The 23995-nt window shown below is 35.3% G+C and overlaps 4 protein-coding genes and 2 long non-coding RNA genes across 9 annotated transcripts; 4 read left to right on the forward strand and 2 right to left on the reverse strand.

Moving 5' to 3' along the window:
- The first annotated feature begins 221 nt into the window (after nucleotides 1-221).
- Nucleotides 222-5813, forward strand: LOC130997208 (uncharacterized). The gene is made up of 12 exons (XM_057922459.1): nucleotides 222-494; nucleotides 647-721; nucleotides 832-1008; nucleotides 1321-1386; nucleotides 1809-1874; nucleotides 3544-3642; nucleotides 3958-4106; nucleotides 4434-4524; nucleotides 4630-4698; nucleotides 4989-5080; nucleotides 5278-5341; nucleotides 5526-5813. Exons 1-12 carry the CDS (start codon nucleotides 423-425, stop codon nucleotides 5628-5630), a joined length of 1125 nt encoding a protein of 374 aa, XP_057778442.1. The 5' UTR covers nucleotides 222-422; the 3' UTR covers nucleotides 5631-5813.
- Nucleotides 5814-7115: 1302 nt separating this feature from the next.
- LOC130997209 (uncharacterized) lies at nucleotides 7116-7833 on the reverse strand. The gene is made up of 2 exons (XR_009093011.1): nucleotides 7590-7833; nucleotides 7116-7510 (listed from the first exon to the last, which is right to left on the reverse strand). It is a non-coding gene; the product is annotated as an uncharacterized LOC130997209 (long non-coding RNA).
- A 4123-nt stretch (nucleotides 7834-11956) lies between these two features.
- Nucleotides 11957-14025, forward strand: LOC130997211 (uncharacterized). Its single transcript, XR_009093012.1, has 3 exons — nucleotides 11957-12139; nucleotides 12215-12382; nucleotides 13771-14025. It is a non-coding gene; the product is annotated as an uncharacterized LOC130997211 (long non-coding RNA).
- Nucleotides 14026-16692: 2667 nt separating this feature from the next.
- LOC130998234 (uncharacterized) lies at nucleotides 16693-17400 on the reverse strand. Its single transcript, XM_057923666.1, has 2 exons — nucleotides 17347-17400; nucleotides 16693-17148 (listed from the first exon to the last, which is right to left on the reverse strand). Exons 1-2 carry the CDS (start codon nucleotides 17398-17400, stop codon nucleotides 16693-16695), a joined length of 510 nt encoding a protein of 169 aa, XP_057779649.1.
- Nucleotides 17401-18575: 1175 nt separating this feature from the next.
- Nucleotides 18576-19233, forward strand: LOC130998235 (uncharacterized). The gene is made up of 2 exons (XM_057923667.1): nucleotides 18576-19110; nucleotides 19226-19233. Exons 1-2 carry the CDS (start codon nucleotides 18576-18578, stop codon nucleotides 19231-19233), a joined length of 543 nt encoding a protein of 180 aa, XP_057779650.1.
- Nucleotides 19234-20089: 856 nt separating this feature from the next.
- LOC130997213 (glycerol-3-phosphate dehydrogenase [NAD(+)] 2, chloroplastic) lies at nucleotides 20090-23713 on the forward strand. Of its 4 annotated transcripts, XM_057922462.1 has the most exons (9): nucleotides 20090-20588; nucleotides 21355-21491; nucleotides 21612-21717; nucleotides 21930-22131; nucleotides 22211-22298; nucleotides 22423-22570; nucleotides 22922-23071; nucleotides 23155-23304; nucleotides 23389-23713. In XM_057922462.1, the coding sequence occupies exons 1-9, from the start codon at nucleotides 20133-20135 to the stop codon at nucleotides 23401-23403; spliced, it is 1452 nt and encodes a 483-aa protein (XP_057778445.1). In that variant the 5' UTR covers nucleotides 20090-20132; the 3' UTR covers nucleotides 23404-23713. The 4 variants fall into 4 exon arrangements, with proteins under 4 accessions (XP_057778445.1, XP_057778444.1, XP_057778446.1 ...); XM_057922461.1 differs by having other exon boundaries at nucleotides 20093-20588; nucleotides 23155-23616; XM_057922463.1 differs by lacking the exon at nucleotides 23389-23713 and having other exon boundaries at nucleotides 20096-20588; nucleotides 23142-23205.
- Nucleotides 23714-23995: the final 282 nt, after the last annotated feature.

Here is a 23995-nt window from a genome sequence, read left to right on the forward strand (position 1 = left end):
TTAATTATATTATGGATTATGGATGGATAAAGGAGCCCACCATATGAAGGTATTATCCATAAATGAAAATGAAAAGATTAATTTTTGTAAATATTTTAAGATAATAAAAATTGATGATTATATTTTATGGAGTAATTTTATATAAATAAATAAATAAGGATTCCATTATATATTCTTTATACATAAAAAAAATATAAAAATCAATCAAAATTTATCATTTCATTCTTCTCTTATTTCATTGCAAGCCTGGAATAAACTGACACATGTATTTTTGGCATGTGGGCTAAAGTGGGCGATTCCGGTTAGCCCATTAAAAAGTAATGGGAAAATTCACGAATTCGAAAGAACCCTAGAAGAAACTACAGCGCTTCAATTTCATCAGCTGCCCTTGAGAATTCAATTTTCTGCAAGGAAACCAAGTTATGGCATCGCGAACAATGGACACTACAATGCGTGATATGTGTACTGTGATCTTTAAACTCTCAGCAAAAGATGTAAGCCTTCACTTTTTAATTCTTATTTTAAATTTCAGTGTATTAATCCTTTTACATTTCAGTGTAATTCAAGACTTATCTAATGAAAAAAATGTCTAAGAAAGAGATTTTTTGCGGCATTAATTGTTATGTGTGCCCACTGACTCTTGCAGAGTCCACTGGTAAGTGATATGGAGAAGCTATTGGCGTCGTCAAAAGATGGGGATTTGTATCTCAAGAAAAATGAGGTAATTTAAGTATTTGAGTTTGTGTGTGTGTTCTTGCGTGATTTGGAGCGCGGTTCTTGTTAAAGAATCAACAATTTCTGTAAATTGAAAGATGTAAATTCTTGTGGCAGCTATTGAGATGGATAGATTTTGCTCAGACCTTCTTCAATAATCCAGCTGGGAATGTTGAGCTTAAGGCGCTTGAGGACTTGAATGAAGAGTTGATTACAAAGTCCGTTCTATTGGGCAATGGACTCAAACCATCTGTAGCCGATGTTTATGTCTATGCGACATCGCATTCCTGCGTGGTATGCATTTTATGTTGATACTGCCACTATGTAGAATTGTGCGTGAGATAATGTATAACTGATTGGTCATTGACTAAGCTGGTATTAGGATATCGTATCAATGATTGTCTACTATAACTAGTGAGCAGCAAGAATAAAGAAGAATTGAGATTGTTTTAGAAAGATAGGGTTAATAGAGTAATGATTGCTGATTGAGGTAGCTGAGTGATGCTAAATATGCTCATAGGTGGATTATAGAAGTGGCTGGGGCAAATTGTTCTTGTTTTTCTTTTACCTAATTCACTGATGATTTTCCATTGTTTGTGGCTCTAGAAACGTCTTTCAAGTTCAGATAGAGAAAGGATGCCACATTTGTTGAGGTGGGTTGATTACATCCAGGTGAGAAAAGTGTTTCGCAAACATAGTTTTTCTCATTTTCTTTTAAGTTCAAATCTGTTTTGTTGTTGTTGAAACTAGCTCATGAAAAAATGAAAACATATCTTCGCCAAGAAAAAAATACTTGTCAGCGATTTGCTAGAAGGTTTGATGATGTAATTCTTTTAGTGATAAAAACTTAACCAAATACTGTAAAAAATGAAGCACTTATTTTCAATATATTTCTTTTATGTGCTGCATCAGTTGTGTTTCATTTTTTTTCCGGTTCTTTTTTTGTCTTTTTAGTGCACAGCTCTGTCACTTTGTTTAGTTTTTCAAATTTCAAAGTGAATTTAGTTTAAGATCTCTGTAAACTAGATAGATGGCATAACACCACTCCATGCTGATGCAGTTTTACTCATGAACATTTTTTTTTCTAAGTGCAGAATCAGGAGGATATTCAGCCAATATTGGATAAGATTGTTGTTGAGAAGGCTGGATTTGTGCCCCCTGTGAGTAATTCAAAGTCATTTGCAATTTGTTGGATTCTTGATGGTTTTCTTGCCCTTTTAGTGATCACAGTTTTATGTAGAATCCTTCTTCGCAGTCCTTGTTTCTTCCTTTGCCTTTTGTAGGTAATAAAAATATGTTAGTTGAGAGATATGGACATAAGCCAAGGCTGAGTGTTATGAACATGTGCATGTTATTGCAAATTGATAGGTTCCATAGTGACATAAAAAGGTACTTATATGTGTAGAATGTATCTATGAGGGAATTTTTCTAACTGTAGGCAGGCAGTTGATTGGATAGAGATTTGAAATGAATAGTGCTGTTTGGGGGGTTTAAATTGGGAGGGTGGGGTGGGGGCACCGATTACCGTGTACGAGTCGGCATCATTATTGAAAATCGCTAAGCTATTATTGCATTTTTATTTATTTTGTCTTAAGTCTTAACTTAAACTTCATTGTTTAGGACTTAGGATCAACATAGCTTTTAGTTGAGAATATTAAAGCATAGTAAATGGTTACAGCTATTTACCCATGTTGTGCATGGAGTTCTCTTATATCCATGTTTCCTACATGGTCTTTACAGAATATAGACAAATATAGTGATCCATCGTTATGTGCACAAACTTGGTGCACTCATTAGAAACCGCTAATTTACGTGAGCTTATAACTTATAAGCTTCTTCAAAGTATTTGACAAAATAAGCTCCTAAATAACTTATAAGCTACACCCTCCGTCCCATAAGAAATTATCACACTTTCCATTTTCGTCTGTGCCTTAAGAAAGTATCACTTCCATTTTGGGACATGGCTCCACTTTATCTTTTTAATCACAACCACTCATTTCTACATAATAATCAATTCAACCACAACCACTCAATTCCACTCAACACATTATCTACCAACCTTTTTCTTAAAACTCGTGTCATCTCCAAGTGTCATCTCTTATGGGGCGGAGGGAGTATAAAAATAAGCTCCCCAAAAAATAAATTTCTCTACCCCAACTTAATTTTTTCATAATCTTATATGCAACAATCATTTTACAAATATTATTCAACTATGGTTTATTATTTCCATCATATGTCCTTTTTAAGTTCATCTCTCTTCAATTTTCTCTCTCTAACAAAGATTTTCTCTCTCTTGCATGAAATTCTCTCTCTAGCTTATAAGCTCAATTATCCAAACAATTTGACAAGTTATAAGCTCTTGAGAAACTATATCTTATAAGCTCTTGAAACATCTTATAAGTTGTTGGAGCTTAAAGGCTCTTTAATAGTATAAAGCTTAGCCAAGCACCCCCTTAGTCATCATTCAAATAAATTTCCAATTTGGTGGCTGTGTTCCTGTTGTGAGAGCCCATAAAATTAAGAGAGGAGTGTTAGTAAAATATAAAAATGAAGTGTCCTTAACAACTATGGAATTGGCATGCCAGAGATGGTATCCATTCTCCTGTTTGCTCCTTGGTCTGTCAATGCAGGCAATAGTTTTCTTTTGAAGTTTTGACTGCCATTCGCTGATTAAGTGTCTCGCTATCACTCTGTTGATATTTCCTTGCTGGCAGTACTTCTATATACTATGTTTTGAAATTAATTACCTGCTATATGTTGATTAAATGTCCTGCAAACAAACATCAGCTTTTAAGCTTGATGCATTTATTTATGAATAATCTTCTACAGGTGTCAAAACCTATCAAAAAGGTCGAAGATTCCAAACAAGAGCCGAAAGAGGCTGGAAAGTCAGAGACTGTTTCTAAAGGAAAGAAGATTGCTGATACTGTAAGCATTAGCCCTTCGTCTGTGCTTTGGCAATTTAAATGTGAATATATAAGTGAAGCAACTCCCGTCGTGATGATATGGGTGCAAGTTCTAGAGCTACTCATCTTGGTGTAAAGTAAGATAAAAAAAATTAGACTTTGCTGCTGAATGTTGCCTTTCCAAAAAAGGCATTTATTTTACATCTTATGTTCAACTTCTGAAAAGCATTTTGCTTGAGATTCTTACTTGGACTCTTTTGGAATTTGATCTTATATAATGTACCATCAATGCACTGCACATTGAATATTGCTCCTTTATTTCTTCTAAAAACAAAAGAAAAAGATTGAAGAGAGTCAGACTAGCGAAGCAAAGAAGAAGCTTCCCGAAAAAGTTGTGGAAAAGAAAGACGAAGAACTTAGCGTCAGTTTACTGAAAATCCAGATTGGCCACATTCGTAAAGCATGGAAACATCCATCAGCTGACAGGTAAGACTCTGCGTGTCTCACAAATTAAGGATGCCTCTAGCTACTTTGAGAGTTGTTCCGTGCATGTCGGATGGATTTATTGGCTGCATCCAGTCTGTCCAAAGCATGAAAAATAGGATCATTGTTTTAATAGACCTTAAGTCGGTTTTGATCTTTACAGTTTCTAAGTTTGTTTGTAAATTCATTTGGCAATACTTAGTCCCTTGTTCCTCCTCTCATTTTTTTTTCCTTATGGAATATATTTGGCTTAAAAAGGAATTTGGTTTTATCCTCTGGGTTTTGAGGTCCCAGCTAAACTGCTCTCTGTAATTTTTGTATGTAATGCAGTTTGTTGGTTGAGGAGATAGATGTTGGAGAAGCAAAATGCCGTCAAGTGGTTAGTGGCCTAGCAAAGTTCTGCACTCCTGAAGAATTAACGGTAGGAAACTTTAAATAGCATTGGTCCATTGAAATGTAAAGTAAGTTGCTCTTTTTTGTGTAGTGTAGTTTTTCACTCAACTGTTTGCTGCATTGCTTTGTCCAGAATCGTCGGGTGGTTCTTATAACAAATGTAAAACCGGGGAAATTACGAGATGTGATGTCTGAGGGACTGGTATACTTCTCTACTATGTTTTTGCTCTTCACATTTTTCTATGCCCTTGTCTTTGTTTTTGTTTCTTACTCTATACCATTTGGGTAATGTCATTGGTGCCATTGTCGCACGCAATGGTCGTATCTGTGTCTGATATGTCTCCAATTCGCTGTGAGTTATAGTTAGCTTATACTTTATGCATGTGGTCTTTTGTAGTATATCAATGATTCATGATTGTGTTATAAGTTGATTTCAGCATGTTGGGCATCCTCGCCTGCAATTTGTCATGTCTGATAGTGTTTAACCCGCAGGTCTTATGTGCTTCAAGTAGTGATCATACAGTTGTAGAGCCTCTTATTGCTCCAGATGGTGCTAAAGTTGGGGAATGTGTTACATTTTCTGGGTAATGTCTATCACAATGAGCGCTGATTATCTTACAATTTCTGGCTTAAATGTTCATAAAAATTCTGTTTGTGGCCTTCAGAACCTTCTCTTTTCTTGCCAGTTATATGAAAATTGCCTCCATTGCCTATTTATTTATTTGCATTTTTGTTTGTAATGTATTACTATTTCCTGAAAATTGTTTGTCCTTGTACCCAGAATTGACGGCAAGCCAGAAGAGGTGTTGAACCCCAAAAAGAAGCAGTTAGATAAGATAACTCCGGTACGTAATCCCCATTGATTTTATTATAGTGTATGCTTTCACAACAATATTGATGGAATCAATTAAAATGTTAAGATTCTGCCACCTAAGTATCATATTATAGTTTGTTCTTGTACTAGAAATACAAATACTATGAACTGTTTCACCGGTTGGTAAACTTCCTATAATGTTCTTGTGGGTGCAGAATCTTTTCACAGATGAAAAGGGTATTGCGAAGTTCAAAGGCATCCCATTCATGACTTCTTCTGGACCGTGCTCGTCCTCCATTCCCAACGGAAGCATCAAATAGAGAGGAGTTCCCTTATCCTGTTCTCCAAAGTTCATACACAGCATTGTTAGTGTTGTAAACAGAGTTCTTAACCCAATGTTAACTGAGAGGCTGCGAAAGCCACTTATTCCCGATGTATAAACAAAGTCCTATTCTGCAGGGCTCATTTGATGCTGTGAGGTAATATGAAGGAACTTGTTCAAATTTTTTATGTGCCAAAAGTTAATATCGTCTATTTTGTTTTCTAATTCTCTTCCATTAGGAGTGATGATTTTACTAACCCTTTAAGGAGGTGTTTTACGTTAGGTGATAAATGTAGGATTAATTATTTCAAAGATTATATGGAAACAAGTTCAAAATGCCTCAGTCCATAAAGAAAATGGTGGATTGACCCAAAATAAACACCCATCTTGTGTATGGCTAAATGTTTTCTTATTGATGATCTGCGTTGATGATATTGATCATGGTCTTGATTTGGAGCCAATTGTCTTCATTGTTGAATACTATCATTTATAAATAGAAATCTGTGTTATTTAAATATTTCTTGGGACCATATTCCGAGTAGGTTTTTGGATTCCATATCATTAAAAATTGTTGCTCATAAGAGTGTTAATTACAATAGGAGCCCACGACTTGTAACTAATTCAATTTAGGGACTTTCAGTTTCTGCATTCCTACGCACAAAGTGCATCGATTGGAATTGGAATAAAGTCATTTATTTAATACTATTATTATTGCCACCTTGAAGTGCATTGGTTGGAATGAAGTCATTTGTTTAACATTATTATTATTACCGCCTAAGAAAATAGTAGTTTAATATCAGTTTAAATTTGTCAAAATTGAACGTCTTACATAGACAATCAAGATATTGTCAATCAGAAAATTATAGCCATATGCATAATTAGTAAGACTTACCATGTGATACAAATATCTATCTTAGGTGGGATCTATAGCTCCATACTTCACAGTGTAAACAACAAAAGAATGTTAATTGGCTGAAAATACTGAGTCGGACTCTCAAATGAACAATAAAAATAAATATAAATTATATTTATAATATTCGTAAATTTAGAGTAAAAGTATCATAAGATTAAAGTTTCAACTATTAATTTAAGAATATTCCTAACAAACTTGAAGATTATATTTCAGGTAAGTTTTCAGTGAAGAACTGCATCTCGCCAAAATTGTCTTCTACGACTTCATCTACTGATTAGAACTGTAGGAATTTTTAAAGGGTTTTAGTTTTTTTTTTTTTTTTAAACTTCTCTGTCTCTTTTTGCACTTGAACGTTACGATTACATACTCAATCTAAATAAAATTTGTGAATATAAGTTAGTAAGCGAAGATATAAATGTGCTTCTGCTTGATCACTAATTCGGTCTCATTAACTTCACCTAAAACGAGGAAACTTAGCAGCTAAGTTGATCAACTTTCACTCTTTTAACATCATTTGAAATTCTTACAAAAAACAAAAACATCATTTGCGGAAAATCAAAAGAGGAGAAATTATCAAAAGCTAATAATTCCCAATTATAATTGGTATTGGTAGGTACAAATACAATGAAGATGCCAGCTGTCACATAATCACAAGAAAGAAAAAGGCAACAAAATATGATAACATACCAAATATTGTAACATCATCATCAATCCTTAATATCGAATAGAATAAAATCATTAAAAATGGTGGCGGTGGTGGTGGTGGGGGTGGTGGTGGTGGTCATCGAAACCGAAGCACTGCAATAAAGGATAGCAGGCGACAAACACGCACCGTCCGATCATTCCGAACAGCGACGCAACAACCAAGCAAGGGCAGCAACAACAAGCCACAATAGGGTTATCGTCTCCGTGGTGGCCGTGGCCGTGGTGGTGGTGGTGGCGCCCCATTTCTGCTTCAAATCGATCTAATCATAAAACATTAACACCAATTAACTCAAATTCTTATTCTTTGAAACACAGAGTAAAAAAGTTATACGAACTTACATAGATTTATCCAAGTAGAGACCTTTTTCTTGTGAAATTGTCTTGAGATCTGAATGAAGTGAAAACTCTTTGATAGAATTTTGCGTGGGCTGAGGAAGAACTTTCTGCCAGCAAGGATTCCCAAAAAAGTAGTGAAAATGAAGTTGAAAATCAAAGTATAGAAATTTTGAGGCGTGTGAGTTGCGCGTCGTGGGCTTCATACAAGTCGTGGGCTTCACACAAGTTTAATGAATAATTAATACTCCTTTCATCGCAATATTTATATTTTAATTTATATTTTGGATTATTCCTTTACTATTCATTCATTTTTATAAAAAATACTCGCTCCATCCATTTAAAGAAGCTTTAATTTTTTTTATTCGCTCATAAAAATATATCATAACATATCTTTTGAAATAATTCTACTAATTATTAGTATCTTTTTTTTTTCGTCGGGTTATTTTCCATTCACTAAATAAATAATTAACTTTTTTTATAAATACACGCCGACCTTCTTTAGGATTTCTTTTCGTAGATATAGAGAGTGATAATTAACTCATCAAAAAATGTAGGTTCTATAACTTCTAATCAATTTACGATTTCTCCTTAATTTTCGTGTCCAAAAATTTTGAGACAAAAATAATGGGATGGAGTGAGTAACTATCATGAGTCCATTTAGGTCAATAAATTTATTAGGGGAAAAATATATTTTTAATATATATATATGTATATGTATATATATATATTATTGATATTCGCATAATAATATGTTAGAGTTAATTGTATATAAATTATTGAATTATCAAAAAAATCAATTAGCACATCAATTTAAAATATGTGTTAAAATTACTTAACTATTAATTTTTTTCTCATTTTGTTATCCGAACCATTTTTCAGCTAAACTTAGTGTTGATTTTGCATATTGTTATATCGCCTATTTTGCTATTTTTGTAAATTTACGTCGTTTTAATAATCGACTGATTTGGACATGTAGGATTTCAAACGAGCTCTAAGTTTAGCCAGAAAATGGCCGAAAGAGCAATATGATAAAAATATTAATAGCTGAGTAATTTTACTACAAAATTTAAAATTGCTTTGCAAAATGTGAATTTTTGAAAGTTTCGTAATTTATACATAATTAATCATATATTTTAATTTATATGTAATTAATCCTCAAGATAACTTGATCCAGTAGCTTGATTTTTAAAGATGAATTTGAAAAAGCATTCGACTAAGTCTTATTAATGGATTATCTTTGATAAAATGGTGGAAGGAATGAGATTCTACTCGAAATAGAGATTGTGGATGAAAGCATGTCTATCGTTTACAACTATGTCGATTCTGGTGAATGGTAGCCCATCAGGTAAATTCCTTCTCCAACGAGTTCTTAGACAAGGAGACATTTCTCTGTTTCTATTTATTATTGCGGCAGAAGGTGTTAACTGTTTAATGCAATAGGCTATCACCTTAAATCTCTTTGAGGGTGCTGCCATAGGAAAAGAAAAAGTGGTTGTGAGTCACTTATTATTCGCAAATGACACAATGATCATTGGTAAGGCCAATCTCAACAATGTGAAAGCCATCAAGGGTATTCCCAGGTTGTTCGAAATCTCCTCGGAGCTTAGAGTCAATTTTCTGAAAAAGCTCCATTCATGGCATTAACACGAATGATCAGGAGATGTTCTCCTTCGCTGATACCATTGGATGCAAAATTGGAAGTTTTCCTTTCACCTACATGGGTTTCTCGATTTGTTCTAATCATAAGGGGAAAAAAACTTGGAAAAATGTCATTAAGAGGTTTCGCAAGAAGTTATAGGATGGGACAAGAGAGCTTTGTCATTCGGAGGTAGAACCATTCTCTTGAATTCAGTCCTGCCACCTTTACCGCTTTACTACTTTTCTCTCTTCAAAGTCCTGATGTGAGTCATCAAAACCTTGACAAGAATGCAGCGTGATTTCTTTTGGGAAGAGGGAAGGAAAATAGTAAAAAAGATTGCTTGGGTTAGTTGGGATAGAGTGTGTTGTAGTAAATCTGATGGTGGTGGCCTTGGGGTTAGAGATTTAAAAGTTTTTATTTGACTTTTCTTTGGAAATGGTTCTAGAGAATCACTTATAATTAAAATGCTCTTTATGTGGGGTAGGTCCTTAGATCTAAATATGGGATATTATCTTTTGGTTTTAGAGATCGGACTAATATTAATTTGGTTTCTATTTGGTGGAGAGATCTGAAAAATCTTTTAAAAGGGGTGGAGGGATTTTTTTTTACCAAAACATATATTTTTCATTAGGTAATAAGTTGTCTATTTTGTTTTGGGATGATCCGTGGTTTGAGGGTTGGGGGGCTTCTTTTTAAAACTAAATTCTGGAATCTGTATTGTGTATCTTCTCAAAAAGGTTTTAAGGTTGGGGAGATGGGTGCTGTCAGAGAGGGAGAATGCATTTGGAATTTTGAATGGGAAAGAGATTTTAACTTCTTTGAATTTGTGAATTTGTGGTCTTTACAGCAAGACCTTTCCTTGTCAATCCATGGATGAATCTTTCTTGTGGAATGGCTCAAGCTCCAGAAACTTCTCAATAAAAGAGATGTATTCATTCGCTCACAAAGCTCTCTTCTTCATGGACAACACCTCAGCTACCTTCAAGGACATTTGGTTAAAATGCATCCCTTGCAAAGTCTTCTCCTTTGTGTGGAAAGCTCTTCAAGACATAATACCAACACGAGACAATTTGTTGAAGAGAGGAATTTTGCTCAAGAATGGCGATCATAACTACCTAATTTGTTATTCTCCATTGGAGTCCACTGATCATGTCCTTCTATTGTGCTCCTTTTTTTTTACCTGGTACGTGTGAACGTGTTTCTGTAGTGGTCGAAAGTTTTCCATTTTTCTTCTTCGTTGACTTTGTACCATCTTCTACGAGGCTGTTGAGAAAGGCAGAAACAAGTTGTAGTGCAACATCATTTGGCAATGTGTTTGTTGGAAGATTTGGAAAGCCAGAAATAAAGGAATATTCAAATATGGAAGCCTTGATATTGCTAGCACGATAGATGGTATTATCATTTGTACGTGGAGATGGTTAAAGGCTTTCTTCTCCAATAGTTTTTGTTACTCGGCCCGAGAAGTGATTTTTGAATCCATTTAGCTGTTGTTCGTCGAAGTGATCATGAGCTCTCTTTCGACGATTGTTTATCTATTCTATTCACCATTTGTACGGATCTGAGTACCCTTTGTACTCCTTCTTGATCTATATGTATATTTATTTTAGTATTAATACATAAAAATGCCCACTTTGTTAAGTTAAAATTAAAAATGCCTATATTTTATAAAAGCTTGATCTCATGCCGAAGTTTGAGTGCACTTCCTAATAAGCCCATTGATGTTGATGGGTTGTCATTGATTTTTGATAAAAGTCTTATACTTTTCTTACACAAGTACAGTTATGTAATATTAAAAAAAGTACAATTGTGTAAAAAAAATATAAGAATTGGTGCCAATTATTGTGTAAGAACCGTATAAAGTGTTGAATGGTAGGTAGAATTTTTATTTATTTAATGTTGGTAGGTAGTATTTAATTTCAGACTTTTTTATTTTAACTTAATTATTAAACTATAGTGTAAAATCTTGAATTAATACATTATTTATGAAAAAAGCTTAAATTAACACGGTTCGACTAGAAATTAAATTCTCTACAACTGGGTATAGGTTGCTGGCCGGCATGTTGAGCTTGCCGCCGGGCGGCAACCTCTGAATTTCCCAAAATTGAGGCAATCTATCTATTATACTAAATGAGAGTTGCATCCCAAAATTTTCCCGCCAAAAATGCATGCAAACTCATGCAGATACATGCTCAGTTGCTCTATTAATAATGACACAAAATATATCTGTAATTACAGTCCACTAACTTTTCACACACATGCAGTCCACTATCATAATTTCCCAAACAAAGTCATCATTTGCTTATTAAAATAAGTACTCCCTCTGTCCGTCTCACTTTAATTGGCACACTTACCTTTTTTGTTTGTCCCACTTTAATTGACACTTTCCTAAAATAGTATGTGGTACCTACTTTCTTCACTCACATAAACTAAGTGGACCCTACATACTTTACACTCTTAACCCTTTATTCTTAATCTCCGTGCCCAACTTAAAAGTGTCAATTGAAGTGGGACGGAGGGAGTATTATATTATGTTGTGAAGACTTATTTATTGCGGAACAACTTTGAAAATAGAGTTAGCTGACAATATACACGCATCTCACACTAAAAAAAAAGAATAAATTAAATAAACAAAAGCAGAAAAAGTCCTTAGCCGCCTCTTGCCAGCCCAGCCCCAAAAAAAGTTTAAAATACACATAAAGCCCTATTTCATTTATATTTGTTGCAATTTAACTTTAAATACCAGCAACAAAGATGATGGAGCCTTTATTCTTCAGAAATCCTATGCATCTCTTGCTCTGCCCAATAAAAAGCAATGCAACCATCTCTTCAAATACCCCCCAATCCATATCCATATTCCAATTATAATACATCTGCAACAAAAAAGAAAGAAATTGTTGCATTCCTCACGTTTCCAGTAAGTTCAAAACAAATAGTTGATGTTCAAAACTATTACTTACATACATGTAATCTAACATTGAATATCATGCAGATTCAATGTTGAATCTCTACAATGGTATGGATATGGTTTCTCTTCAATGAGCTTCGCCCGTTAGCAATGTCGCCTGCAGTTAAAGCTAGGTTAAGAAGATGTTATGGCATGCCATCCTCCAAAAATGAGGAGTTAAATAGCTTTGAATGCATATTTCATGATATGGAGGTATGTATTAAATACATTATATAACTTATCTTTCATTTGCATGCCTTATTATGTAGTATCTTGAAAAGAAAACTGAAAAATGATTCGAGTACATCATGTTTGCTGAAATTGAAGTCTGTAGTACCACTAATAGCGATGTGGTTATAATGTTTCATGTACCTCAAAATGAACATGACAGGGATAGAGAATTATTCATTCTCCATAATATCTTCAAACTGAAAATTAAAGTCTGTAACAGTATGTAGTATTTTAAAAAGAAAACTGAAAAATGATTCGAGTGCATCATATTTGCTGAAATTGAAGCCTGTAGTACCACTAATAGCGATGTGGTTATAATATTTCATGTACCTCAAAATGAACAGAGATAGGGATAGAGAATTATTCATTCTCCATAGTATACTGAAAATTAAAGCCTGTAACAATCTTGAAACCGAAAATTAAAGTCTGTAACAGTATGTAGTATTTTGAAAAGAAAAACTAAAAAATGATTTGAGTACATCATATTTGCTGAAATTGAAGTCAGTAGTACCACTAATAGAGATGCAATTATATTATTTTATGTACCTCAAAATGAACAGGGATAGGGATAGAGAATTATATTATAATCAACATATATATTAACTTATGTTTGACAGTAACATTATGTAGTATGGAGAAAGAAAACTGAAAATTGATAATAAAGCATTTTATAATATTTTGTAATGAATTGTACTCCCTCCGTCCGCCAAAAATGGGACACTTTAGTTGGGCACGAGATTTAATAAAATTGGTAATGATTTTGATGTAGTGGAGAAAAGGTCTCACGACTTTATGAGATATGTGGTTGAGATTGAATTTGGAGTGAGTTTTTTTGTAAATAAAGAGTGTTTGTAAGGTTAAAAGATTAAAGTGGATGGTGGGATCATTTCCTTAAAAGGAAAATGGTACACTCTTTGCGGACGCCCGATATAGTAATTGTGCCCCACTTTTGGCGGACGGAGGAGGTACTTATTATAATGAAATACTTATTACTTACTTTATAATGAAATGCTACAGGGAACTAAGTATCATTTTACAGCACCAAAATTTATAGCATCCAAGTTCACCTCTAAGTTTCAAGAGGGTGAACATTATGCTATGCGAAACTTTGGGATTACACATAATATATCAAAGTATAGAGTCACTTCACATAAGTACAAAGCTACTTTTTATGGAAACACTGAGGTGCGAGTTGAAACTAATAAAAGTTTTCCTAAACTCATCTATATGTTCGAATCCTTTGATGAGATTCAAGCCATCGAAAACATTACGGAAGCTATTCCAATTGGTAATTATAAAAAAGTTTTATATTTTTCTCATGTATTTCTATTTTTACTCCCAACAATTTATTAGAAAAATGATGCATGCAGATGTGATTGGCAGAATTACTTTGAATCCTAATCCACAGAAAATCACAATACGAGATGGAAAAGACAAAAAACTCTTAGATCTCATTTTAGAAGATACCGAGTGAGTTATCCTGTACATATTTTATTTACATTAATAAAACTTTTGTGTTTTCCTTAAATGTACTATTGTTTGAAGTGGAAAAAGAATTTCATGTACTCTATGGGATGATTATGTTGATTTATTCATGAAAAACTATGAAGAACGTGAATTGGATGCCAACATTATCATAATACAATTTTGTAGGCTGAGTATGTATCAAGGAAAATACAAATTAAATTTTATTTTTTGTACTGAACTTTAACTTTATTGTTTCAGTTTCTAATTATTCTAATTTATTTGTAATTATTAAAAGTAAATTAACTACTCCCTCCGTCCGCCAAAAGTATGGCACAATTACTATATTTGGCGTCCGCAAAAAGTATTCCACTTTCCTTTTTAAGCCATGGTCCCACCATCCACCTTTATATTTTATCCTTACAAACACTCTTTATTTACAAAAAACCCACCCCAAATTCAATCTCAACCACACATCTCAAAAAGTGATGGGACCCTTTCTCCACTACATCAACATCATCACCAATTTTATTAATCTCCGTGCCCGGCCAAAGTGCCATACTTTTGGCGGACGGAGGGAGTATAATGTTTCAAGTTTATGTTTGTAATTATAACTTGAAGGAGTATTTAATATCTAATCTATTGTTTAATATTTAATATGGTAGGTGTTGTTAGAGTGCAGAATGGATATCGAGTTACAAAAAATTTGTTGAGTGATGATATACCCGAATTTAATAAATTGCATTAAAAACTACTGTAATTTAAAAATATTCAAATTTAAAATAATTATAATTAATTATCATTTAAACTTTTTTGAAAGGAAAAAAATGACATCTATTTATTTTTTTCACCAATAAACGAAAACAAAATGAAAAAGAGTACGATGTGCAATATTAGAGATAAATGAGAGCAAACAAAAATTACCTTTGATACTTTAAACTTATTTATTTAATTTTTTTTATAATATCAAATTAAAGATCTTTTCATAATCTTTAAATTAACATTCATATTAAGTATTTTTTATGAATCAAAATTAATGATTTTTCGAAAAGAAATAAGATAGGAAAAAGAAGATATAAAATTTGGAGGGAAAAATATGAGGAGAGAGAAAAATTGGAGGTAAAAAACTCCTCTTTTATACTCCCTCCCGTCCATGAAAGGACTTTCTATTATGAGGGAGTGACACGAGTTTTAAGAAAAAAATTGTTGAGTGTATTGAGGAGTGAAGAGAAAGTTGTTGAGTGTATTGAGAATGAAAAAAAAGTGTTTTAATTAGTTTTGAGGGTGGTGAAAAGATAAAAACTAAGGGTAAATGAGATATATATAAATTGTGGGGTATAGTCCCAAAAAGGTAGGAAATTCTTTTGTGGACGTCCCAAAAAGAAAAAGTAGAAAATTCTTTCGTGGATGGAGATAGTATTATATATAGAAACATCATCATTTTCCATATTCAAACACATGAAAAACCATAAATGTGTGAAAATGTGTAAGAATGTTTTTAAGAACTTTGTACTTGATAGACAAAATAGATGTTGACATCAAAGTTAATTTAAATAATTTGGATATAGAATCAAATTTTTTTTATAATAGTGACCATTTTTAATTTTTGATATAGCAATGTGGCATTTTAAATTTCCACTATTTATTTTACCTTTAAAAAAAATTCTCTCACTAAAACAGGAAAAAAGATAAAAGATATAAACAAAAAAATACTCGCATGACCATTTTTAAGAAGGAAACATAATATTTGGCCACTAAATGAAAAACACAAAATATAACCATTTTTTTTTTACATTTTATGACTGTTTTGCTTTTAATTAGGGTAGACCAGATTCGGGTCGGATTCAGATTTAGGCACACATGGCACTATTAGTGCCATATTCCCAGTGCCGCACGAATGATACTTATGGTCATATTAATGTCATTAGTGTCATATACCTGTGTGCTGATATTATTTTAGATGAGTACAGTTATATGACAATTTTGAACCATTTCCCGTAGGGTTTAGATTATCCATTTAGGGTGTTGCACGAATGGTACTTATGGCCATATTAGTGTCATTAGTGTCATATACTCTCTTATGGAGTGTTGCACGAATGGTATTTATGGCCATATTAGTGACATTAGTGTTATATACTTTTTTTTTTTTCAGTTGGCACATGTGCCTAATTCATGCGCAAACCCGAATCCGACCCGTCCTAATTAAGGACAAAACAGTCTTAACACGTAATAAATGGTTAGATTTTATAATTTTTTTCAATTAGTGATCAAATATTGTGTTTCCTTTTCTTCAAAATGACTATTTAAAAAACGCTTTAAAAGCATCCACAGTGGAGGTGACTTGATAGCTGACCTGATATAAGAGGGGCCACACTGAGTAAGGAGGTCACAGTAGGGTGACTTGATAGTTGACTTAATTTTTTTAGTTTTGATTTTTGTATTTTTCATTTAAATTTAATTGCATAAATTTAAAAAACACAATTTACTTCAAATTTAAATTGCATTAATTTGAAAATCCTAAAAATTACATAAAAATATACATAAATCTTAAAAATTTAAAAACATATCCTAAAATAACTATTCCGACCCTAGAGGTCCGAAACTTGCCCAACCGTGCTCGATCAAATCATTTTGGAGTTGAGCATACATCTGCCTATCTCGGAGAAGTGCATCTCTATGCACATATTGCTCGAAACAAATCGGGGTTGCTCGAACACTCTTCGTCGAGTCACTGCTAGACGCTTCGTGTCCTGCGTCGTCATCTCTCTAATGGGTAGCTCTTTCACCTTCCTTCTCCACAATCATGTTGTGGAGAATGATGCAACACATCATGATGTCCTTGAGATGCTCGTCGTACCAACCAAGATCAAGGTGGGCTCCCCTTGATCACAACGTGTATATGCGCCGTGCCACGCCTTTGGAAAATTCTTCCACACCCAATGCATATAATCAAGTCTCCCAAGCATCCTGGAAAATCTGTGTTGCTCCTCGTGCATCTGAAGAAGGCGTTGGATGTCCGCCGCCGTAGGACGTCGAAGATACTCGGCTCCGTAAGCCCGAATGACAGCCTTGCAGAATCTCTTGAGGCATAGACGCTCCGTCGTGTCGGCGACCTTGAGATACTCGTCGAAAGTATCCGCACTGACGCCGATGACTAATTGGTGGATAGCCACCGTGCATTTTTGCAAAGGCGTGAGAGAGTCCCGACCTCGTGCATCATGGCTCATCTGGAAGTAAGTATCTTCACCTTGCACAGCATCGACGATGCTCAAGAACAACTTCCTCTGCATTCAAAAACGACGTCAGAAAAATGTAGGCTCGTACGTCGGATTGTCATTGAAGTAGTCTTGCATAAGACGTAAATGGGCAGCCTCACGATCACGGTAGACGTATTGTCGATGATGAACAATATGTTCCGGCTCCGGTTGGGAGTACATTTAAGCAATCAATTGTTTCTGCTTTTGGATCTCATCGATGATCACCTGCGCTACCCCGTCGGACGAAGACGACGAGGTATCATCGAACCATTCTGTCATTTTTTGAAGGAAAAGAGAGGAAGATTGAAGGAGAAATATAGGAAGATTGAAAGAGAAATATTGTTGTGTGTGTGAATGAAAAAATGAAGAAAAGGTATTTATAGAAAGGAAAATAAAAAATAATAATAAAAGAAGATGAAAAAACGGTTAGAAAGCTGTTGGGAGAGAAAAACAAAAAAGTTGAGAAAATCGGCTATATAGCCGTTTAATTCAAATTTTGAAATTAATTTTTTTAGTAGACACATGTGGTGCACGCGCCTTCTCAAAATCATATCAGGCTTCACCCGATAAATTGGAGTTAGCCTTGAGTCGAGGCCGTCTGCAGTGGGGGCCTAGGGGTGTAAACAAACCAAGCCGCTCGCGAACTATTCGGAGCTCGGCTCGAAAAAAGCTCGTTCAAGTTCGTTTAGATAAGCTCGATAAATAAACAAACCAAACTTGAGCTTAGTAGTATTCGACTCGTTAGCTCGTAAACATGTTCGTCAAGTGATTCAACTTAAAAAATACTCCCTCCGTCCACGAAAGAACTTCCTATCTTTCCTTTTTGGGACGTCCACAAAAGAACTTCCTACTTATTTATGGATATACCTCACCACTTAGAGCATCCACAATGGTGGGTGCGATGGCCGGATCGAACCCGGCCTATCGCACCCACCAGCGATGCCGCACCCGGGTGCGAAGGAGGGGGCGAAGGAGGGAGGCGAAGCTACGCACTCGCCGATTTCGGGTGCGATGGAGGGGGCGTGTAAAACACGCGCCCCTTTTCGGCCGAAAAAAAAAAAAAAATTTTAAAAACTAGCCGTTTTTTGGACCGTTTTTTTTTTCCGTTGCTGATTTTTTTTTTATTTTATTTTTTTTGTAATTTCTATACTCCCTCTATATATACATATACAACCTCATTCTCTTCTTCATCATCTATCATTCATCCATTCTCCTCATTCATCCATTCCCCTCATCTTCTAAATTAATTTCAACAAATAACAATGGAAGGCGATTGGAGCAACTATTGGCGTGAACATCCTCAAAATCCATCCCCCGGCGAATCAAATGCTTCCAGGCAAGGATTCTCGCCGTTCACGCAAGAATCCAATGCCTTTCAAGCGGCGGGCACCAATTTGAACCCCCGGTTTGCCGCCGTTGCCGAGCCCGAGCCCGACGTGGAGGAGATTGCTTCTATGCCGGCGGCATCCAAACGTAGCAACTATTATCCGGCAGAAACGGTGCTAATTTGCCGTTTGTATTGCGAGCACACCCACGACTCTGTGGTGGGTGCCGATCAAAAAGGGGCGAAGTTTTGGGGCTCCATCTGCGCCGAGTACAACGCTAAAAGGCCCGAAGGATCTATTTCACGCGACGTCACGCAGATCAAATCTCACTTTCAACGGGTGTCGAAGGATACGAAGAGGTTTGAGGCCATGCACAAAAAATGCCATGATCAATGGAAATCAGGCATGAGTGATATTCAAATCCTGGAGCAAGCAGAGGCAATGTGGCTAGCCGAGTACCGTGTTCCGTTCCGGTATTCGCATGCATGGAAGATTTTGCGCGAGTCGAAGAAATTTTCAAGTCTCGGCGGGGATGTTCACTCCGATGTCCATTCGGACAAACGATCAAAGGGGTCCGACGGTCTTCCAACAACGACTTCTAGTGACGCCTCTATCTCCACCCGGCCCCAAGGCCAAAAGGCGGCCAAACGAGACAAGCGCAAAGGCAAGAAAAAGGCCGAAGAGACGTCGGAGGATAACCAAAAAGCTCTCGGGTACATGGCGAATATGGTGAATGCAATGGAAACATTCTCCCAAGTTCAACGTGACCTCGCCGATAGCATGTTGATGAGCCGGGACACCTCTCAAATGAATCCCGACGAATTGGCGTTTCACATGTGCAAGGTGGCGGAGATAAAACAACGACACAACATCCCGTAGATTTTTAGGATTTTTTTATTTTATGTTTGTTTTAATTTAAGTAATTTAGGATTTTAATTTCTTGTATTTCTTTTATTTCTAACAATGTAGGATTTGAATTTTAATTCAATGGAATTTTAATTTCTTAATTATTGTAAAATGGAAACTAGAATAAAACTAATTCAAAAATAAAATAAAATCTATTGCACCCATAGTGAGTGCAATACCATTGTGGGAGTGGGTGCAATAGAAGTGGGACCCATGGTATTGCACCCACTATGGGTGCAAGCATTGTGGATGCTCTTATAATCATCTTACTTTTCATTTTTCACAACTCCCAATATTAATTATAACACATTTTCACCACTCCCAATACACTCAACTACCTTTTATCCATTCTCAATACACTCAACAATATTTTTTCTTAAAACCCGTGCCACTCCCTCTTAGGAAGTTCTTTCATGGACGGAGAGAGTATAAATTATTAGTATATACAACTTATATTTATCCACTAAAATTAATAATGATTGTATTAAATCTCTAATTAATTTTATTTGTCATAAGAAAATAATTAATATATTTATTATTTTAAATAAAATAATTTATTTTTAAAATAAAATAATTAATATTTTGAATATAAATATAAATTTAGAAAGTTCGTATAAACTCGTGAGCCGCTTGCAAGCCTCAAAGTATTCGATAAGTAAAGTTCGGGACCCGATTCAATACTAAACAAACTAAACTAGAGCACACCACTATTCGATTCGGCTCAGTTTGATGGATCCAATATTGTGGGTGACTCGAGTTGCTTGGATCGAGTCAGCCACTATGATTGCTCTAAAGAAAAAAAGGGGTAAAAGAGAGGGGATTCCTCAGCGGCGGGCACGTGGAATACAGATATTGGTTAAAAGAAGCAACATTTGTTTTATCATTTTCCTTGAATCAGAAACAGAACAAAATCGCCGCGAATGGCTACTTCACTCTTTGAGCCGCCATTTTCACCCAACAATTCGCCCTTCTCTTTCAAACCCATTCCCAATAGCTATTTTCTCCAACTTCCCCGCTCCCCCACCGCCGCACCTCCTATCTGCTTCTGCGCCGCCGATGAATTCATCGTCCTGCCACCTTCCGTCGCCGCCGGACGCTTCCCAAGAGCACAGCGTTTCGCTCGAGAGGAGCAGAGACCGCCGAAAGGTGGTGCGTGTGGCATGGGAAAAGCTGCTCCGCTGGTCCCGCTCATTGCGCTCTAAGGCCAAAACTGATGTTCTTGAACGCACCAAAAAGGTCTCCCTATTTTGCTTATATTTCTTCCTTTTTATGTTTTCTGTGTCTCTGTTTACCTAAATTCTTTTTAGTTCTCGTTTACTTATATTTTGTTGAATGCGGCAGCTGTTTTCATGTTTCCTCGTTGTTGTTTTGATCCTTTTTTTGTTCGTTTATCAATGCTTATTGTTGACTGGAGAGTAAAATTAATTGCCTAAGTTTATTATACTTGCTCAGTTTGTTAAATATTCTCATTTTCCTTCTTTTTGTTATTATCAAGTTATAGTCCTCTTTCTTTGTTGAATGCCTAACTTTTCTTTTCCTCGATATGCCCTACTTTGTGATCTTTTGATTAAAAAAATTCTTTTTTCTGTTTTGGATGTGTGAATAGGAGTATCTTAATAAATTCGTGTGTTTACTTTTGCAAGTATATTAGATGCATTCTTTTGATCTATGTGGAAAGTCGAATGGCCTATTGTTGTGGAGAGAAGAGTGGAGCGATTTAGCTTGTTTTGATTGTCTGGGTGAAAATTGGTTGAAGAAGAATGATTTAGAACTTGTTTGTTTCAATTTTGAAAATAATTTCATTGTGATATAACACTAATCTAGTTTTAAGTTCTAGTGCTTATGAAATGTTTGGATGTTTGATCTCTTCTTGACATATATGATTGTTAATATGGAATAAAGTAGTGGGCTTGTTTTCAGCAGAGGTGCATATTGCTGTTTCTTCTTCTGCTGCTTCCTTTTCATTTTTTGAATTAAAGTGAAAGATGCTTGGTGGCCTTAGGTTGTGGTGCTTGGAGGTGGTTCTTTTGGAACTGCTATGGCGGCTCATGTTGCTGATAGGAAAGCTCAGCTAGAAGTTAACATGCTTGTACGAGATGCTGAAGTTTGTCAATCGATCAATGAGAGTCATCTTAATTGGTAGATACTTATTATTCATTCAGTTTTGTCATCTATAAAGAACATTCATGTTTATCTTTTCCATGGCACCCATCTTTTGTGGAGCTATTGTTATGTATTTATGTTCCTCTTTTGATCCAGTAAGTATTTTCCAACACACAAGCTGCCAGAAAATGTTGTTGCCACGACAGATGCTAGAGAAGCTTTACAGGGTGCAGACTTTTGCTTCCATGCTGTACCTGTGCAGGTTGTTCCACTTCTTCTCTGTAGTGCTGCTTTTCGTATTAAGGATGTCCCAACAAAAATTTGGATAATCAGGTGTTGCTAAATGTGTCATTTGTAAATAGGGAACTTAAAAATACTGTCTCATAGTGTAAACTTGTGAAAATATTGTTGCATAACAATAACAATTGCTTCAAGCTGGATATTGTCTTGCTTATCTAATGTCTCTTGATGCAGTTCAGTGCCTTGTTCCTTGAGGGCGTTGCTGATTTTGTTGATCCGAGCCTACCTTTTATTTCTCTCAGCAAAGGCCTGGAGCTCAATACATATAGAATGATGTCTCAAATAATTCCCCGAGCACTGAGAAATCCTCGCCAGCCCTATGTGGTTCTATCTGGGCCTTCATTTTCTCTGGAGTTGATGAACAAATTGCCAACAGGTACGTAGCTTATGTTCCTATATTATGTTGTATATAGTGTAATCTGAAGTGACTTAAACATCTGTTTGTGTATGTGTAGCCATGGTGGTGGCATCAAAGGACAAAAAGATGGCAAATGCTGTTCAGCAACTTCTTGCTTCTAAGAACTTGAGAATCAACACTTCAAGGTTGTAATTGTACTAAAGATTTAATCTAGAATCTTGCATGCCTGCTTGAAAAATGATAGAAATGTGAAAAGCACGAGCACTGGTGATATTCTTGTATGCTCAGCAGTAACACCTGATGCTACAGTGATGTTACAGGGGTTGAAATTGCAGGTGCTCTTAAGAATGTACTTGCTATAGCTGCTGGGATCGTAGAAGGGCTGAATCTCGGAAATAATTCAATGGCAGCTCTTGTCACTCAAGGTTGCTCTGAGATAAGATGGCTGGCAACAAAGGTTTGCTGATAAATAAATTTCACATTCACTGAATCTGTCAAAGACTCAAAGGCTTTTGAATCGTGTAGTTCTAGTCCAACGTTCCTCTTTAGCAGGCTGAATAACTCGTATATATCTAAAATTCCACTGCCTTAGAAATATGTCCATTACAAATAAAATAGAAAATATGAAAAGGGAAGGGTCATTTTCTCTTGAATGTAAATTTCGTACATCAAAACTTCCAGTCTCAGCATGACTATGTAATGCACAAGTATACATTGAACTCTGGCAGTACCCTAACCATCAGGCTTGTTTCTTGAAGATATCTTGATCCTTGTCTTTTTAATACGTTTTTCGTTAATCTCCAATCAGATGGGAGCCAAGTCAACAACATTGACCGGTTTGTCTGGAAATGGAGACATCATGCTGACTTGTTTTGTGAATCTTTCACGAAACAGAAGAGTTGGTGTTCGTCTTGGATCCGGGGAAAAACTTGATGACATTCTCAATTCTATGAACCAGGTGTCTTGAAAACTCCCACTTGATGATTTAATCTTAAGTTCATGTGAGTTGGTTCCCAACAGTTTAGCAGCTCTGGTTTTCAGGTAGCTGAGGGCGTATCCACTGCCGGAGCCGTGATTGCATTGGCACAGAAATATAAGGTTAAGCTGCCGGTCTTGACAGCAGTTGCTCGCATTGTTGATAACGAACTCACGCCAACAAAAGCCGTTTTTGAACTGATGAATCTGCCACAGGTATGGTTTGTTGGTGACGTTTTCCCAATTCTTTAGAGAGATGGATTTTTAGGATAACGTTGGATTTCATTTCATGGTGTGTAGGTTGAAGAAGTTTAGGTTTCGAGAATGTTTAATATGAGGTCTGGGCGACGATAGATAAGATAGGTTGCGAGTTGTGCAGAAATTTTGTGTATCAATGTATTCACAACGTTTGACTTGTGAAGCTAAGGACTCGAATTGAAATGTAAATAAAACTTCCGGGTGCCGGAAAATTTTTACAGGACACAATTAAAAAAAATGTTGGTAGGTTGGGTACCAATTAGATACATTATTGAAAAATTGTGACATAATAGATAATTCGGGCAAACGATGAGATATAAAGTGATATTTACCCTTTTGTACATAAAGTGACATTTACCCTTTTGTTTATTAGTCAACTTGACCACCTCAAATTTTGAGATGACCATATCAATATTAAATTAGATAGGAATACAACTTATTAGCATATCAAACAAAAGTTCAATGATTGTTAATAAAAAAAAAATGAGAAAAAATAAATAAATTAATGAGCAAAATCTGAATTTAGTCAAAATTCAACAACGGGTAATATCCCCTTTATTTGGGACTCCCAACAATGCTATGTGAAATCTATGCAAGTTCAATACTTAACAATATCGTGTAAAAAATATTAAAAATTTATGCAAAGCCA

Source organism: Salvia miltiorrhiza, chromosome 8 (assembly GCF_028751815.1).
Source record: "Salvia miltiorrhiza cultivar Shanhuang (shh) chromosome 8, IMPLAD_Smil_shh, whole genome shotgun sequence".
Classification (NCBI taxonomy): Eukaryota; Viridiplantae; Streptophyta; class Magnoliopsida; order Lamiales; family Lamiaceae; genus Salvia; species Salvia miltiorrhiza.

Bases quoted from the DNA above. Each gene is read 5' to 3' on its own strand.
- LOC130997213 (XM_057922461.1), top strand. From the start codon at position 20,133: ATGATTGCTCTAAAGAAAAAAAGGGGTAAAAGAGAGGGGATTCCTCAG. The intron at 21,492-21,611 runs GTAGATACTTAT...CTTTTGATCCAG, and splicing joins AATGAGAGTCATCTTAATTG to TAAGTATTTTCCAACACACA. The intron at 22,571-22,921 runs GTTTGCTGATAA...ATCTCCAATCAG, and splicing joins TAAGATGGCTGGCAACAAAG to ATGGGAGCCAAGTCAACAAC.
- LOC130998234 (XM_057923666.1), bottom strand. From the start codon at position 17,400: ATGACAGAATGGTTCGATGATACCTCGTCGTCTTCGTCCGACGGGGTA. The intron at 17,149-17,346 runs GTGATCATCGAT...TTTTGAATGCAG, and splicing joins CGTCCGACGGGGTAGCGCAG to AGGAAGTTGTTCTTGAGCAT.
- LOC130998235 (XM_057923667.1), top strand. From the start codon at position 18,576: ATGCCGGCGGCATCCAAACGTAGCAACTATTATCCGGCAGAAACGGTG.
- LOC130997208 (XM_057922459.1), top strand. From the start codon at position 423: ATGGCATCGCGAACAATGGACACTACAATGCGTGATATGTGTACTGTG. The intron at 4,107-4,433 runs GTAAGACTCTGC...TATGTAATGCAG, and splicing joins AAACATCCATCAGCTGACAG to TTTGTTGGTTGAGGAGATAG. The intron at 4,699-4,988 runs GTATACTTCTCT...TTTAACCCGCAG, and splicing joins ATGTGATGTCTGAGGGACTG to GTCTTATGTGCTTCAAGTAG.